Below are 17,145 nucleotides of genomic sequence, written 5' to 3'. Positions count from 1 at the left end.
GCCATACACACACAAACACGTCCAAACACAATAGAATCACTTCTTAATTCTTGGTGTGGTTAAAAATTCAGAAAACGCATTCATAGATATTAAAAACATATCTGAACATGTGGGATACCAAGGGGGAAAGCAATCCGGTCCTGAATGAAATCAATCACAGTGATTTGCATCCATACAAAATGCCACAGAACTTAACCCATCTGGTTAAGACACAACGTTATGTGGTTTTTTGGGGTTTCATGTTCTGGTACCACAAAGTCCTTTTCAGGCACACACACACGCCAACAATATGTTTCGCTCCACACATCCCACATTCATCTATCTTCCCTCATGTTAAAATTAACATCACTGGCTATCATCAAGTTTTAAACGCTCCACCAGCTCACTCGGCGAGACAATTTCCAGGTCTGTGTGGATAGATCAAACCAGTCGAGATGTCTAAAGTCAGCTGTGACGCAAATCGACTTAACACTGGTCCCTAAAGTGGTGCAGTGTGTCTGAGCGTTGTCGACCAGATAATAGAGACATTTTAGCATTGTGTTGTATGGTTTTCTCTCTTTTTACTCTTGCTCGCAGCATGTGTGTGTGTAGCGCTGAGCCCGGGCCAACTGTGCACCGTGGCTTGGCTTGAGGTTTTATGTTGCAGCGCTGCAACAATTACGAGGTGGTCTGCTCGCTCGCTGTGGTTCTGGAACAGAAAAACCTCACGCTTTCAACGCCTCCAGTGTCTGCAGCCACTAAAGGATTTACAGTGATGGTGCGGATTGGATTTAGGCAGCAAGTCAGACCCTAGGGTCTCCATACAATGGGCCAATGTGTCCCTTTGTTCAAGACACAAGCCCGTCAGTGTTGTCCACATGATGACCACGGGAAGCCTGATTCTAATAGGAGAATTAACCGCAAACTGCATCTAATATAACATTCATTCAGCCTTTGTTGCATTGGTCGCGGGTTCAAATCCGACCTGTGGACCTTTACTGCAGGTCATCCCCCCCCCCTCTGTCTCCCCACCTCAACTCTGTACTATCTAATAAAGCTTAAAAATGCCAAAAAATAATATCACATTCATATACACTTTAAAGATACTGTGTATTTATCTCAGATTGATGCCCAGACCTTATCTTTTGTAACATGTTTTGGAAGGCTGATAGTACACAAATCCAATATTCCAGCAGTTTTCAATTAGTTGTGAAATGTGGTACAAGTTGGTCTTACTGAGTCTGTTTTTTACTTCGCGTTGTTGTTGTTTCAAGGTTTGATATATTATAATGGTTCCAGTCTCTTGGGCATGTTTTGAATTACCACTGGCTGAAAAACAAATTGCTATTCAGGAAACTAATTAATGCTCGCTCTCCTTTCTTTTATCACAGTTAACCTCTGCTTGGGATGTAGTGCCCTTTATGTTAAGAGGGGGAAAAGAGAATGATGGTAGCTAATACAAATATTCATTAGTACCTAATCAGAGTCATTTATTTAAGCTAAGGGGAAAATATGGTCCACACTAAATATGATTACCAGTGAGTGCACCTCATCTGGTTTGTAATGAAAGCCTGATGAAGGGGGGCGCTCGTGTTGTAGAGGTTAGAGTGTCCCCCTTAGAGGCTCAGGCCTTGCAGCAGAGCCGGGTTCCAATCCAACCTGGGTCAGTTCTCTGCATGTCTTCCCCTCTTTGCCCCTTTTCAACTCTGTCTCTCCAAGTCTGTCTAATAAAGTATAAAATGCCACCCAAAAAAAAAACTTAAAAAAGAAGGAAGCCTGATGACTCACCTCCGACCGGGCTGATCTTGTTGGTGATGGCGTATCTCAGGATGCGCTCCTCCTTCACGTACATCACAAACACCCTCTCCATGGTGATCTGCAGTGTCTCCGGGGCCACGCGGCTGCTGTGGCGACAGTCGCGGTAGGTGATGTTCTGCTTGAGCTGGAAGGAGAAGGACTCCGAGCCTCGGTCCGCTGACACCACCGAGAACTCCCTCACAGAGGTGGAGGTGACAACTGGAGGAGATGAGAAAGGTTTTAGGCAAACGCACAGCCATTTTTTTTTTTTGCCTTTATTTATACAGGTAAATCCCATACAGACCGGAGACTCTTTTTCAAGGGAGACCTGTTCCCATTCACACGTTACCATTCTCACACACACATTCATATACCGAAAGCAGGCTAACTATTGGGAACATTTTTGGGTTCAGTGTCTTGCTCAGGCACACCTCGACATTAGGCACTTTGCCACAGCTGGCCAAAATGGGTCTAATTGTGTGTGTGTGTGTGTGTGTGTGTGTGTGTGTGTGTGTGTGTGTGTGTGTGTGTGTGTGTGTGTGTGTGTGTGTGTGTGTGTGTGTGTGTGTGTGTGTGTGTGTGGTTACCTGATGGGTAGTACTGGTAGGTCTCCTTGAAGGGTTCCATGGTAACTTCAGCTCCAGGGGGCAGGAAGGGCACGTTGCCATTGATTACAGTATCCACGGTGAGGTGGTTGTGGTCGTCAAGGCCACGGCCCGTCTGGGTGATTGACAGGCGCTGGTTGCCGGGGTAGAAGATCACCTCTGCGTGACGAGTGAACTCAGCACCTGGTAACACAACCGGTCGATCGATCAATCAGTCCTACTTTTTGGTTGGCTATTTACAGATTATTTTCATCAGACATCGCTGCAGATGCACCAATGGTACAGCATCTTCATATCATAAAGAGAGGAATGTCTGCAATGTTACATCTGGACAGAACACACACACACACACACACACACACACACACACACACACACACACACACACACACACACACACACAGCTGTTTCTTATTAGAAAGGGGAGGTAGAAGGCCGATATCACATCACAACCCCTCGAGACAATACAGCTGGCTGGGAGACCAAAAACACACAAACACAGAGTGAAGGAGTTCCCTGATCTCTCTACAGATGTGCTCAAGGGCCAAGACACACACACACACACACACACACACACACACACACACACAATTTATACCTGTGATTTTAAATCCGGCTTGGCTATTGGGCAGCTCCAGAGCAAACAGCCATCCAAAGAGCTCTCCTATTGGTGCGAGTGGCATCAGAGCCCATCCCACTGGCTCGGGGACCTGACCAATCAGCACAAAGTTTACAAAGGGGAAAACATCGTAACGAAAACTAGATTTAAAAAAAAATAAGTCAAAATCCATTTAAGGATGTTGTCTGACTGTTACCTGGCTGATGGCAGTGTAGGCTCTCCCATCTCCCACCACGATGTATGCGTGAAGGTCGATGTGGTTCAGTTCAACAGGAGTAGAACCCACTGTCACTGTTCCGCTCACTTTACCACTCACACGCTGTGGAGCACCTGCAGGAGCAGCACAGGGATTCAAATCAATCAATGACTTTGAAATATGAAGAAAGAATTACGAAAATGTTCAGTAGTCAATTTTAAAATGAAAAACGACAGCACTCTTACCGTCGGGTAGACAGTGGCGTCCGTTTCCGTAGAAGCCAGGCTGGCAGTCACAGCAGTAGCCTGTGGCGTAATCTGAGCAAAATGCATTCTGGGAGCACTGCTGTTGGAATCTAGAACGGCAAATATGATTAATTTTTTAACATACATATGCAGACCCAAGACAAGACTCCAAGACCCGATAATTGATTTTGTTGGGTACAAATTCCCCTTCAAATGAAATGTGGTTGACTGTTTAAAATGTTGTAAAGTATCTCAAATTTGTTACTAGACATGTGAGAGGGAGAGTTTCAAAAATATCGATAATATTGGGGACGACCTTGATAGAATGACAAACAGTTAGGAAAAAAACATTTCTAATACTGCTAAGAACAGGTATGTTGAAAATACTTTGTATGTTTGTATCGTATGTATTGTCATGTTATGAGGTCTTTACATACCTGGCACATGTTTCCTTATTGTCTGTGGTGTACTGAATCACTAAGAGAGAAAGAGAATTATTATCATTAGACATTACATATAAAATACAATTCGTATTTTGATTATTACAATTACATTAAGAGGTTGTGTCCATATTAACACAGAGGGTCAGAAAGAATTGCAAGGTGGACAAGACATAGGGAGAGGCGCACACACACACACACACACACACACACACACACACACACACACACACACACACACACACACACACACACACACACACACACACACACACACACACACACACACACACACACACACGTCAAAGGCACTACTTGGAGCCAAACCAGCTGTTGCAGTCCTGCCTCCCACACACACACACACAGAGTTACTGCTGCTTCGTGAACTCCCAAAGGCATCTAAATGTTTCAACACATAGTATTTCAGAAATCTACGTTTTAAAAGATCAGTGATAAAGTAATGTATATCTTCAGTGTATGTAGTTCATAGACATGACATATGACACGGAACACTGCAAACTATCCCCAAACACACAGGAAGTGATGCCCTCTGTTCCTGATTTATTTGGAAGCAAAAACAGACAAAAGAAGTGGTTAGTCAGTATGAGCAGTGGTAGTCATCATTGCTGAGTCACAAGTCACTACTAATAAATTCACTGACATTTCACATGGAACAAACTTTCTCCAGTTTCTCTCGCTGTATTTCTTTTCTATTAATTTCTTTGGTAAAGGGAAGATTTGGAAGATTCCTACAGGGGTATCACTCACTCACACACACACACACACACACACACACACACACACACACACACACACACACACACACGGTCACAGGATGTCAGGATATTTTCCCAGTAACCACACACACGAGACAAATCACAGTTCTTTTTTTACACACATAAACACACACAAGTGCCAATGCTGTGGAGAGAAAACCCACAAAGGAATATATTTCTATGTTTAAATATGAGAGCACTGAAGAGATGTATGGGTGAATAAGGAAAAATGATCACACGACTGTAAATGTACACACACTTTATACTGTAAACACACATCCGTCAAAAATATCCCTCTTTAGATGAAGAGACTGGCGTTTAAATCATTTTCCTATAAACAAGCAAGAATTATTGATTGGTGAAATGCAAAAGTTGTTTATATTACCTTGTTTTAACACTAAACGAGGGAATGGCTCTATTCCACAAATACTGCAATTAATTTCTAAAAACATGCTCAACCTGTTGACAGATATTTATTCAGCATTTTCTAAGAAAAATAGTGCAAAATGGCTTAGGAGACAAACACAACAGACTTTTTGACCCTTATGTAACCAGGCAAGCTGACTGAGAACACATTCTTATTTAAGGCAAAAGCCAGTGGGAGTCGTTCCAGGGGAGGGAGTGCTGGACACACACACACACACACACACACACACACACACACACATTCACACACCTGGGAGCTGCCCAGCACAACGGCCGTATTGTACTGCCAGCTGCTGAGCAGAGGGCGAGGTAATGTTACCGTCCTTTTTTCTCAAAGTGACCGTCCTTTCATAAGTTAAGATGACAACTACATACCTAGACATACACATTGACATAGACATATATGCGGTGCGTATACACACAAATGTGGATTTTCCCCTTACCTCCTGTGTCAAAATCCACATCGTCTTCATCCACGCTGACCACATGTCCTCCGGGGGAAAGAGGTTGTTCATTTCTGGGAGGGGGGTAGACGTCCACCACCTCTAGAGGAACCTACAGAGACAGAGGGGAAAAAAACGGGCTTTATGTTTCACTCCAAATATACTATTCCTGTTGTCATTGAGAGCCAAGCCAATACTGTTTAACTCTCTCCAGATGCTTTAAACCAGCCAGCTATGACCTGGGTGCATACTCTACATATTGTGTACAGTGTTTAAGGGGGGGATCATGATCGTAGCTTTGCCAGCGTTTTGTTGACACCACCAATACTGTCTCCAGGACAGCATTCCATTATAACCACTGAATCTACAAGTACTGCTGCCTGCAATTTCAAAATCCTACTTACAAAACTCTTGACAGCGCTGCCGGTTTGAATTCCGCCATTTCATATCCATTGCAATAAGTGATGTTTGCTGCACAGTCTGTATGAGTTTTTCTTACATTACACAAAAATATGGTCTAGTAGCTGTGCAGTGTAGCAGCTATGAATACACAACAGCACCCATAAGCCAGTCAAAACCTGATTCTGTTCAAATGTTCCTTTACACAAATAGGGCTTAAATAGGCAGGCTCGAAAACGGAGCATTTCGGACAGAGGCTGCAAAGTGTTGATTTAGCAATGGCACTGTGAAAAACATAAACTGTTGTTTTGGATACTAAACCCATGAAAACAGTTTAGAGTCGAAAACCCAAATTACAATTTTGCTCCTGGAAATTTAGCTTAATATGTGACCTTTAATGAAATTCATTTGCAGGGAGGTTTTGTTTTTAGAGTTACCTGTGGTTGCTGTTCGTGAGGGTGGTGAGAACGTCCCTCTGGCTGTGGAGGATTGGGGGGAGCGTACTGCCTCACTGCCGGCTCTGGGCTGTACCTCGGCTCGGAGGTCAACGGCAGGTCTTGGCTGCCATATGAGTCTCTCTCTGATGGGGAGGAGGGGGCTTCGGGAGCTGGGGGTTGAGGAGACTCGGAGCGGTCCCCACCACCACCACCAGCTTGGGCCGGTTGGAACTCAGGGTCCCCGCCGGTCAGAGGGTAGTCGTCATCTTCCTCCTCATGGTTGTCTGGGTCATAAGTGTTGTCTGGGTATTCCTCAAACTCGGAGTACTCAGGGGTGGTGGTGTCCTAAAGAAAGCAGAAGAAACCGTGCAGGAGTCGGAGAAGTTTATATCCACATTGGAATTCAACTCGTGACTTTAAATAAAACAAATAAAAGGCAAAAAAAGTTGAATCACCAGGGAGAGGCCATGTCCTTCTGAGCGTGGAGTAGCGAGGAGGCCACCGATGGACGCGGGAACAATGTTGACAAAGGAGTAGCGGTTCCCGGTGTGGAAAAGCCAAACACCTGGAATTCCTGTATTACCAACCCTACAGAGAAAGGATATTAGTGGGAATTAGCTTTCATTTTCACAGCCATGCTATCTTTCCTTTTAACTGTCACGCTTCCCTTCACCGTAAACACCTATATTTACCAAAGCACTGTGTTTAATTAATCCTAGCAGCAGTAGGCTAAAGGTGTGTTCCTTGTTAGCAGGAGCAGCTAACAGTAAACAAACAACAGCTGCTTAGTTAAATTAGCCTGCTAGCTGGCTTGTAATTAACTAAACTACTGTAGCTTTCTTCTCTGGTTTACAGAGCTAAATACAGCTTTCTGTGTCACAAAATTAGCCCACATTATTTAAAATTTAACTTTTACTTACACAGTATTTTTTTGTTTGGTTTCTCTGGCCATGTTGCCAGCCACTACTTGCACACAGCTAACTTAATGTCAATGCTTCTCATATGTGGTTTAAAGGACATGTATGAGATTTATACTCACTGGTAGAGGTTTTTAACACTCTGTTCATCGCTGGTAACACTGTAGTGAGGTCCCTCAGTCCGGGAGAAGAGATAATATGTGATTTCTCCTCTGCTGAAGCCAACCCTGGCAGGGAGCTCGATCTCAACATTGTAAGATTCCTGTAAACAGAAAAAAATAAAAAATAAAATAATACGATTCTTTATTTTCCTTCTTAATTATGCTGTGACAGTGACATAAGTGTAAAAATAGCCACTGTGTGTGTGTGTTTGTGTTTGTGTGTGTGTGTGTGTGTGTGTGTGTGTGTGTGTGTAAGCGCTTACCTTGGGTCGCGTCCCATAGAAGTTCAGGCCACCGTGAGGGTAGAGGAAGAGGACATACGAGTCAGTCTCATCGTAACCAATGACTGCCTGGAACGTGTTGAACTGAAGAGAGAGAAAAGAGAGAGACAACGACAGTCTGAAACAGAACAACATAGGGGCAACAAAAACTCAAAGTAATCTTTACCCAATGGGATGTTCAGGGGCAGATTTGACCATTTCTCTGGTAAACTTGAAAGGGAAGGAATGGAAGAAATAGAGAGAATGAAGAAAAATGTAGTCACTTGCGCAGTTCAACACATTAAACTTATTTGAGTTAATCTTAGCAACCTTTAGATAGCTTTTATTATATATTCATATGCCATTTGTTTGCTAGTTGTAGGCCTTTTTCCTATTTGTACTACTGCTGCTCTACTGTTGAGTAAAACCAACCAATTCAATGTACCATTATGTTGTAATTACCCCTTGTGGCCACAGGGGCAGCTGTTCAGCAAAAGCTTCATGTTCTTGATTTAATCTCAAATTAATTGTGTCTACTTCAAGATAATTGAGCACTTTGCTTTAAACGTTTTCAAAGACTTTTCTACATACACCTAAAAAAAATCATTCTCTATGGTAAAATGTTAATGTTTTGTTATTATCTGCTACCCGACTGGTCTTAAGAGAGTGTCTAAAAATAATTTGAAGCCGTGCTAGTAACAGAGGGATGAGGTCACCTCCTGTGTGTACAGAGGGAGCCCGACCACCCTAAAATTATTCTAACACTCACTCCTCATATTTAAACTTCACACCTCTCCTCACACCCCTCCCTCCTCCCCCCCGGAGTATCCTCCTCTTCCTCTCTCATCCCTCACTCCGCTGGGATTCATGTTTAGACTTCACACCCGTCACATTCCCCCCTTTCCTCTGACCACCGAGAATTAATGACTTACTGACCTGAGTTTTTAGCTTTTCAAACATGTTTTATGCACAAATTAGAATGAATTAAGTCAATGGAATCGGTGTGGATCGATAAATCACTGGTTGTGACTCGAGGAACGTATTTCCTACATGTATACGTGGGCGTGCGGCCTCCCGAAACCCCCGTTGAAAAAAAAACATTTTTGGTGAATGAGGGGAAAGACTGTGAGTGATCCCAATGTTGTTTTCCTTTGGGACAGAATCAGATTATCTGTACACACACGCACACACACACACACACACACACACAGACACACACCTCGGCCTCTCAACCCCCAGCCCAGATGTTGATCTCCACAGCTGTCTTCCTGTGTGTCTGGACATCTTTAAAGATGATGTTACAGCATGCAAAGCAGACATTGTTACACTGTGAGACATGGGGCGCGCACTCACTTATACAAGCACACACTCGAGGGGACCAGATGTCCCTCCACCTATATTCATCCCATGTGAATGTATGTGTGTGTTCCTAATTGTTTACATCAACATCTTTAAACTATCTTGTTGTTTGTGGGCGGGGAAGGACTTTGTAGCCCTTGGGCTCTATGTAATTAGTGAGGAGGGGGGTGGGGGGTGGCTCTTTTTTTCTTCTTTTTTTCTCTGGGTCTTTGGGGAGGGAGGGAGAAGAGGCTGGAGCTACAAGAGGGGATTTGCTTCTTCTTTGTCCCTTAATATCCCCTCTAAATGTCTGTGTTTTTCTATCCATCGACCCCTCCTTCTTCCTGGGAGGAAAGAGAAGATGAGAAGCAAGAGGAGGAGGGGGAGAGAGGGAGAGAGGTATGGACAGATAGAGTGAGATGAAAGGATGCCGGGGGGGGGTTGCGGCCGTAGGTCTGGTTTACAATTGGGAAAATATGGAGGGGGGTGGGGGGGGGGTGGGGGGGGCAGAAAAGAGGACATGTTTTCATCCAAAAAGTTATGTAAAGTTAAGTCAAGGGAATAGATTGTACGTCAGTGTGTTTGAAAGACTTGAATCGGGATGCTAAAAAATAATGTGATAATACTTAAACTTAAGAGGTTCCACTAGGCTGATTTGTCGTCCCCAGATTTCCTCATCGCACAAGAAGGAAAAAATATGCGTATTCCCCAAAATGAGTTTTATTTGAATTGGTGCTCTCCTCTCTACCTGTGCGGTCATTTGCTGTGTTTGAGTCTGTCTCTGTTAAAGTAGTAGTCCTGGTGTGCCTCACAGACTCACAGCTGGGGCACAACAAATTGCAGCCGACACACATCAAAGACTTTCAAACAGTGTATAGCTGAGTATGCGTGTGTGTGTGTGTGTCGTGTGGGGGGGGGGGGGGGGGGGGGGGGGGGTGGGTAGAGGGGGGGGGGGGGGGTCAGAACACACACACACACACACACACACATACACATACACACACTCACAGCCCTCCCTACAGGCCTTTTGTCACACCTTTTTTTAAAGTGTGTCCTCACGCTGACCAGACACACGCACAGATGTTAGCGGTCTCCGGGACCAACAAATGTTTGTCATCAGTGTCGTCCTGCCTGTTTGAGGTTTAGGTGGTAACATCATCAGTCTGCTATGTGTGTCTGCTGCACAGTGGGGGTTACAGAGACTGTCCAATGCCCAACAGCTTAAAGGGAGACTTCATTTATATAAAGCAACTAAACACACTTTATTTATTCAATAAATTCATTATAAATGAATTTAAAAAAAGCAAGAAGTAAAAATGACAATTTGTGGTTTTAAGAGATACAGCATGTGCTCGAGGCGACTATTTCCTGCAGCTTTCACTTGTTAATTGGCAAGTTCACAGACATGACAAATCTCCAAGAAAATGTTGAACTGTCTTTTCTAGCAGACATTACATTAGAAAGGTTGTCGTAACATGGCTTTATAATAACTTTGCACACCCTACGGCTGCTGCAAACAAGAATCCGGCGTGTGGAATTCAGTACATGTCACATTCATTTAAACCTCAACACAATTTATCTTAGTTTGCTGGTGTTTGTTTATGCATTTGTTTATTTGTCTTTTATATAGTTTAGTCTACTCTGCCTTACATGGCTTAAGCTGAAATTGAACTGACTTCCCCTCTTGTCAGAGTTGCGAACGAGTGACTCATCACTCTAGTGTCAAATGTTCCGAATCGTATTAAAGTTATCCAGAGCTCTGGTGAGCCTGGAACATCCCAGGGAAGAGGGAGAGAGAAACAGAGGTCGGGATAAATGTGCTACACTTGTTTGTTGGTTGCCAGTTTTTTCAGCTCGGCGGCCGCAGCACAGCTGCAAACCGAACAGAGAGCAGCTGCAGTCCAGTTGCCAGCCTCACCAGAGTGCTACAAACGGAACTGCCTTCAGCGTGGGAACTGACAACTACACACACACACACACACACACACGGAGTGAGTGAGTGAGTGAGTGAGTGAGTGAGTGAGTGAGTGAGTGAGTGAGTGAGTGAGTGAGTGAGTGAGTGAGAGAGAGAGAGAGAGAGAGAGAGAGAGAGAGAGAGAGAGAGAGAGAGAGAGAGAGATAGAGAGCAAAGGCCCGCGGCCAAGAACATTGCAGTCAGTATTTTGTTGTCGTATGAGAATCCCCACTCCAATCTTTTGGGTGATTCTCCTGTTATAACTTCTGTTGTGCTCAAAAGGAGTCCCTGCTCCCCTGAAACTGGAGGAAATTGTAAAACTTTGGGGCTTATCAAAGCTTCTCAAAACCTTTTTGATGGACTCAAGAACACATGTTTGGTAAAACCAGAGCTGCTTTTCTTAGATCTTGAAGGTTTCGTGAACATGAACATCTTTCCCGCAACTACAAACCCGGGGACTATGACTTCAGCAGTAATTACTAAAGCCGCCAAGATCCCCAGTCTCAGTTCTAGGGGGTTAACATTGAGCTGTACAGCTACAGGGTGAGGTAAAGCCTTGTGTTTCTGGTTATGGTATAGACAGGTTCAGCCACGACACTAAATGACCAATGGCATAAAGAAGAGAATCATTTATTATGAAAGCTCAAGTTCAGAAAGAGTCCACTCTGAACCAGGATGCACATATTTCAAGGGAAGCCCCCCATGTCACTGCAAGGGGGCCCCCCCAGAAACAACAAATAACACTAACAGAAACAATAGTTCCTATTGTGCAACAGAAAAGAAGGAAGACAGAGAAGAAGAGAGGCAAAGAGAGCAATATGAAAGGGCGAAGGCTGAATCTAACAGAGGAGGCCATTTGTTCCTTCATTCAGCCTCACCTGACCTTGACACGGCGGACACCTAATTTGCTTCTCAACCTACAACACTTTCCTTTTCAAATGAAGCCTGAGGTGAGAACTAAGTGCCAAACTGTGGTCCAATGTAAAATGACTTCAAATCGCTTCTCATATACAGAGCGCTCTCAGGAAGGGAACCAAAGGACGGATGTGCAATGTTACATATAATGTAAGTCATGCATGTATATTGTCACCATTTCATTTAAACTGTTGATTTAGTGGTTTGTATTTTGAGGTGTTTGTTTCTCATATCATTTCTAAGTCAGTAGGATGCATCATATGGGAACCATTAATCTCTGTATAAACCTTCACTGCAATCCGTCCAATAGTTGTTGAGATGTTTCAGCCTGGATCAAAGCGGTGGACCAACAAACAGAACTGCTCGCTCTTGAGGATATGGTCATTGTGATGTGATGTAAAGGCGTTTCACCTAATCAAAATGTCTTTGATTAAAAATGTCCTCTGAGCCAATATGAGCTAAGAAGCTGTCTGGCCCAATGGACAGAGTCCACATATTGCATCCTGCAGCTTAGAAGTCCATTTCTGCTGCTTGAAATAATAACATCCATACGAGAGGAAGATAAACTGATGGCCAACAACCACCAACATGACGTGTGCCTATGTTAAGAGGGATTAGCAATGCGCCGCTCAAAGAAAAACACCACGACACAGAAGGCCAGATTGATTCTCTGGTGTAAATGGCTCCGGTCATTAGCAAATTGGGCTACATGGTAGTGGATACAACAGAGTGTGTGTTTTAGGGTTCCAAGTGACGCAATTACGATAATAGCCTCTTTCAGGCTAATTTCATAGAATACACAATCACACGTTTTTAGGGATGTGAACTTTCTCTCATTTAATTTTTCTTTCCTCCCCCTCACCCTGCTGCTCTTCTCATGGCCACATCCGACCCCCCAAACCCCCATGCACACACACACACACACACACACACACACACACACACACACACACACACACACACACACACACACACACACACCAAAAACACCACCCCACCCCATACAAACATCCTCGATAAAACCCCACACCTCAGGTTAATCAGTTCACACACACATACCACTCTACCCCCTACTCGCGCCCCTCCCAGGGCCAGCACCTCTGGCTAATCACTTCAAAGGAGAGATGCTATCAGTCTGAAGAGAAGACCCACTGGAGCAAATCCCAGCCAGGACCCCGACTGCTCCCATTTGACAAGGCAAGACAGACCCTTTAAATAACAAGACAAACTCCCTCTTAGCACATGTAAAAACACTTTGTGCTTAAAAAGATGTGGACAGCCGGCCTGCAATCAGCCTTTCATCAACAACTGAACTGAGGTCCAATTCCAATATTGGAGGCTCGGAGAGGAGAAGTTAAAGCGATGGCTAATTTATCCATTTGGCAGCTACGCAATCCAAAAGGAGCCCTATAGGTATTATGAAACGTTGCGAAAGGCTTAATGCAGGGTATCCCCAGCAAACAACTTTAATGTTTTAGCTTTTGATCAATCAGGAAGAGGAGAGGAGGAGGCATAAAACAAACCAGACCATGAGAGTAAAGAGAAAGGACAAACAGATGGGAGGGAGGGAGACACGGGGAGAGATCTCCTGGGGGTTTTCCTTAAATCTGCCACTCCCTTCATCCCTCCATCCCACCAGGCAACAACAAAGCACTGTCTTGTTTTTTTTATATCGATAAGTTCAGTAGGCCCAGCTTTACTTGGAGTCTTTCCCGGAGATTAATTTACACAGAGCCTCTAGTGCTCCTCCATGTTATTCAGTATTTTTTTTTAAAGTCCATGATTACTTCATCGTTTCCTAGGAATTACAATGATATTTGGTAGTAATTATAAAGAAAACGTGTTGCATTGACTTCAGTTCCGTCTACATGATAGTAGGAGTATTAATCAATTGAAAAAAAGTTGTATTAACTATTTCGGCTCTAGGGTAGCTTTCTAAAGTCTAAAATCTATTAAAATGATGAACCGAAAGCCTCTATTATTAGCAAGATGTGCAGTTTTATAGCCAAAATGTGACTTTTATTATTTTCTAATAATAAGTGAGCAATGAATGTAAGTTTTCTTGGGTTTAAATTCCACATGACTGGCTTCTTTAAAGTTAAATAAATTCACAGAAAATAACGGACGTGTCAAACAAGGTGCTCTTTCCAGCGGTTTTCAAACAGAGGGTCAAAGACACTGTGCAAGGTGAGATGGACAGGTGGCATGCCGCTGTTCTAAAAATAACGGTAATAACGGAAGTAAGTCAATGGAGATCTGCCATTCATTTGATCCACTCAACAAGGTCAACAGTTGGAGCGGCAGCAGCTGCTGTGACATACAACTCTCGGAAGCAATTAATGTACTTCAATTGGCACAAACAGGACAGACATAGTTTAAGATTCCAGTGTGACATGTTATTTATTGCACACATGTCCTTAAGTCTACTTAAAAATCTTAGAAAAAGAGACAATAATACTAAACTTGCCTTGAAAATCATCATGTTGTTAAGTCTGGTTCAGTATCAAAGTAACCCAGGGATAGTCGTCTGTACAGCTATGGCTACAATGGAAACAGGAACTGCTTATGGCTAAATCGTCACACTTCTAACTATTGCCAAATATATGAGAAAATATAGACTTACAGAAATAACAGGGTCCAAGCTGTAGGCCATAGCCGACTCAAAGACCCCATGCAAACATGAAACTTCCTGTTTACATGCCCCAAAACTATGTATACTGTAGTCCAAAACCTCAACATGATTATCCCCCGAACTGAACTTTAAGAGCGCCTGACTTTTCCGCACACTAGTTTTACATTCACACTGAAGTGAAAAACAGATTAAAAATGTTTGCCTACGATGGAGGTTGAGACAAAGAGGAGGCTGAACAATATAGTACCCAAAATGTACAAACACATATGTCTAATTAACTTTGAGTAATCTGTGGTGAAATAGCTGGAGACGCTACTGTTAAAGCTAATTATTAACTGGCTGACAAATGGGGATGGCAGTAATGTCCAGCAGAGTGTGAATGGTCAAGGCATGTTCGTGTCTACCTGTGTGTGTGAATTATAGGAGGGGATAATGGGCCGGGAGGGGGTGGGGCACTTTGATGACCCTTGAAGATGACCTCTCACCCCTTCAAAAGGTTAAGAGGCAGATTAGGAGGGGAAGGGGAATTGCAAATAGACCCCCCCACCCCAGGCTGATTACTAGTGAGGCACATCTTCCAGGAATTTGGAGATTGTGTCCCACACGAGAACTAAAAAACTCACGAGTGAGGGATGTGTGGGTCTGTTAACGTGATGACGGGATGAACTCATTCTTTCATAAATCAACACACACACACACACACACACACACACACACACACACACACACACACACACACACACACACACACACACACACACACACACACACACACACACACACACACACACACACACACACACACACACACACACACACACACACACACACACGGAGAAGGAGGCCTGGGGCTAATGCTCTCAATCCCTCCATCTATCTTACCTTGTTTGAAGGTCCACTGGTTCTTGTTTGCTCCTCGTATGCCGCGACATTCTCCCATGTAGCAACCACAGCATGTGTGGGTGTGAATTTGGCGTCGGGGAACCCTCGATGTACCTCCTGGGTGAGCAGATGAATGAATGAATGAATGAATGTCGGAGGATAAAGAAAAAACAAAGAAAAGATGGAGCGCACATTGGATTGAACTAATGGATGACAAACTGAAAAAAAGGAAGAATCCAGATTTGCAGATAAGTACGGTGCAATAACACAAAGTAACAAAAAGCCAACTTAAACGTGGAGTCAGTGATTCTGGAGAATGCTTGTTGTCGCGATCACTTTTTGTCAAAATCAGTCTCACACAGAACGGACAGGTAGCAGATCGCCAGTAGATCAAAAAGTGAGTTTGACAACAAACGTTCTGCAGAATCGCTGACTCCACCTTTAATCACACCATTCGTAATAGAATTCTCTTGTTTCATTCAGTGGGTTGACTTGACACAGACCTGGGACACCCTGTTGAGCACACTGGGCGTCTCGGTCACCCGGTAGTAGATCTGTCCTCGCCCTCCGCTGGTGTCAATGTCAGCCAGGAACGGGGCCACCGCGGGGAAGTCGGTGGGTAAGCCGTCGTCCACATACTGCTTCTCCATGGGCAGGTCCTGGGCTGATATGATGCCATTGGTGGCCACCTGGAGACAGAGAGAGAGAGTCTACTGATTAACCAAGACAGAGCCTAGCTGATGACGGATACCGATTGACAAGCTATGACCCCCTGAATACTTCAAAAACCCATCTTCCAAAACCCTGTAAGAAACATCTGGAACACCACTATATAATAATAATAATAATAATAATAATAATAATAATAATAATAATAATAATAATAATAATAATAATAATAATAATGGATTGGATTTATATAGCGCTTTTCTAGGCACTCAAAGCGCTTAATACCACTGAAGACTCCTGATAATATATTAGAAACATTCAAACCACATCCAACTGTTAGTGGTTTTCCCCTCCATGTATCTGCCCGTGTAAATAGAGCATGACACTGCGGTGATGTCGATGATGTGTATAATAAGGGTCGTCACGCAAAGGCACATTCTGCCTTTTATGCATGCAGAGTGCATCTATTCAAGTACTGCACTTTAGAGAGTGTTTGAGGTACTTTAGGGTAGAAAGGTTTAAGCATGAGAACATAAGTAAAAGGGCATGCAAAATTAGCTTTTTCGAATCATACATATCAAATAGGTGGAGTATGATTATTGATGTATTAATGTGTATATCACTTTAATGATGCAGCTTGTACAATTGGAGTGACTTTATGAGTCATTCTCAGTGTGTTACATTAATAGGTTGACTTCATTTTGTACTTCCTAATGTCAATATGTAGAGTTACTGGTACTTAAGTTATCAAATAAATGTAATAGAGTACAATAATTCCACCTGAATCAACAGTAGAAAATAGAATGCTAGAAGTCAAAAGCAGTAATTGAGTTAAGTTACTTTACACCACTGACCAACTAATAGTAAAATGACACTAGCAGGAGCCCTTTTTCATAATGAGTACTTTTTTGTAGCCAATACTATTACATGTTACTTTACGTTTACTTTTCACATACTTTGGTTTAATGGTTGAACTTCACAGCATTGCCCTCTCTTGTCAGCGTCCAGATTTTCCTCCATTCAAACATGTTAATAAATCACTATACTTTTTAGCA

The 17,145-nt window shown here is 43.3% G+C and overlaps 2 protein-coding genes across 2 annotated transcripts in view; one reads left to right on the top strand and one right to left on the bottom strand.

The window, feature by feature from the left end:
- Positions 1 to 17,145, top strand: part of LOC307270031 (protein jagunal homolog 1-B) — a 339,870-nt gene that overhangs the window by 223,155 nt on the left and 99,570 nt on the right. The window lies entirely within an intron of this gene.
- nid2a (nidogen 2a (osteonidogen)) overlaps positions 1 to 17,145 on the bottom strand; it is a gene marked incomplete at its 3' end in the record, with an annotated part of 38,729 nt that overhangs the window by 21,145 nt on the left and 439 nt on the right. The window contains exons 2-14 of the mRNA XM_080053093.1: positions 15,925 to 16,110; positions 15,422 to 15,538; positions 7,704 to 7,805; positions 7,402 to 7,541; positions 6,818 to 6,950; positions 6,363 to 6,707; positions 5,527 to 5,638; positions 3,879 to 3,918; positions 3,442 to 3,551; positions 3,197 to 3,330; positions 2,980 to 3,091; positions 2,364 to 2,564; positions 1,768 to 1,995 (exon numbers count right to left, since the gene is read on the bottom strand). Coding sequence (XP_079909219.1) covers positions 1,768 to 1,995; positions 2,364 to 2,564; positions 2,980 to 3,091; positions 3,197 to 3,330; positions 3,442 to 3,551; positions 3,879 to 3,918; positions 5,527 to 5,638; positions 6,363 to 6,707; positions 6,818 to 6,950; positions 7,402 to 7,541; positions 7,704 to 7,805; positions 15,422 to 15,538; positions 15,925 to 16,110 — 1,960 coding nt within the window. The remainder of the gene's footprint in view (positions 1 to 1,767; positions 1,996 to 2,363; positions 2,565 to 2,979; positions 3,092 to 3,196; positions 3,331 to 3,441; positions 3,552 to 3,878; positions 3,919 to 5,526; positions 5,639 to 6,362; positions 6,708 to 6,817; positions 6,951 to 7,401; positions 7,542 to 7,703; positions 7,806 to 15,421; positions 15,539 to 15,924; positions 16,111 to 17,145) is intronic.

This window comes from Ammodytes marinus, assembly GCF_949987685.1.
Source record: "Ammodytes marinus genome assembly, chromosome: 24".
Lineage (NCBI taxonomy): Eukaryota > Metazoa > Chordata > Actinopteri > Uranoscopiformes > Ammodytidae > Ammodytes > Ammodytes marinus.
Note: the sequence above shows the minus strand (reverse complement) of the source record. Positions and strands in the feature narration are given on the sequence as shown.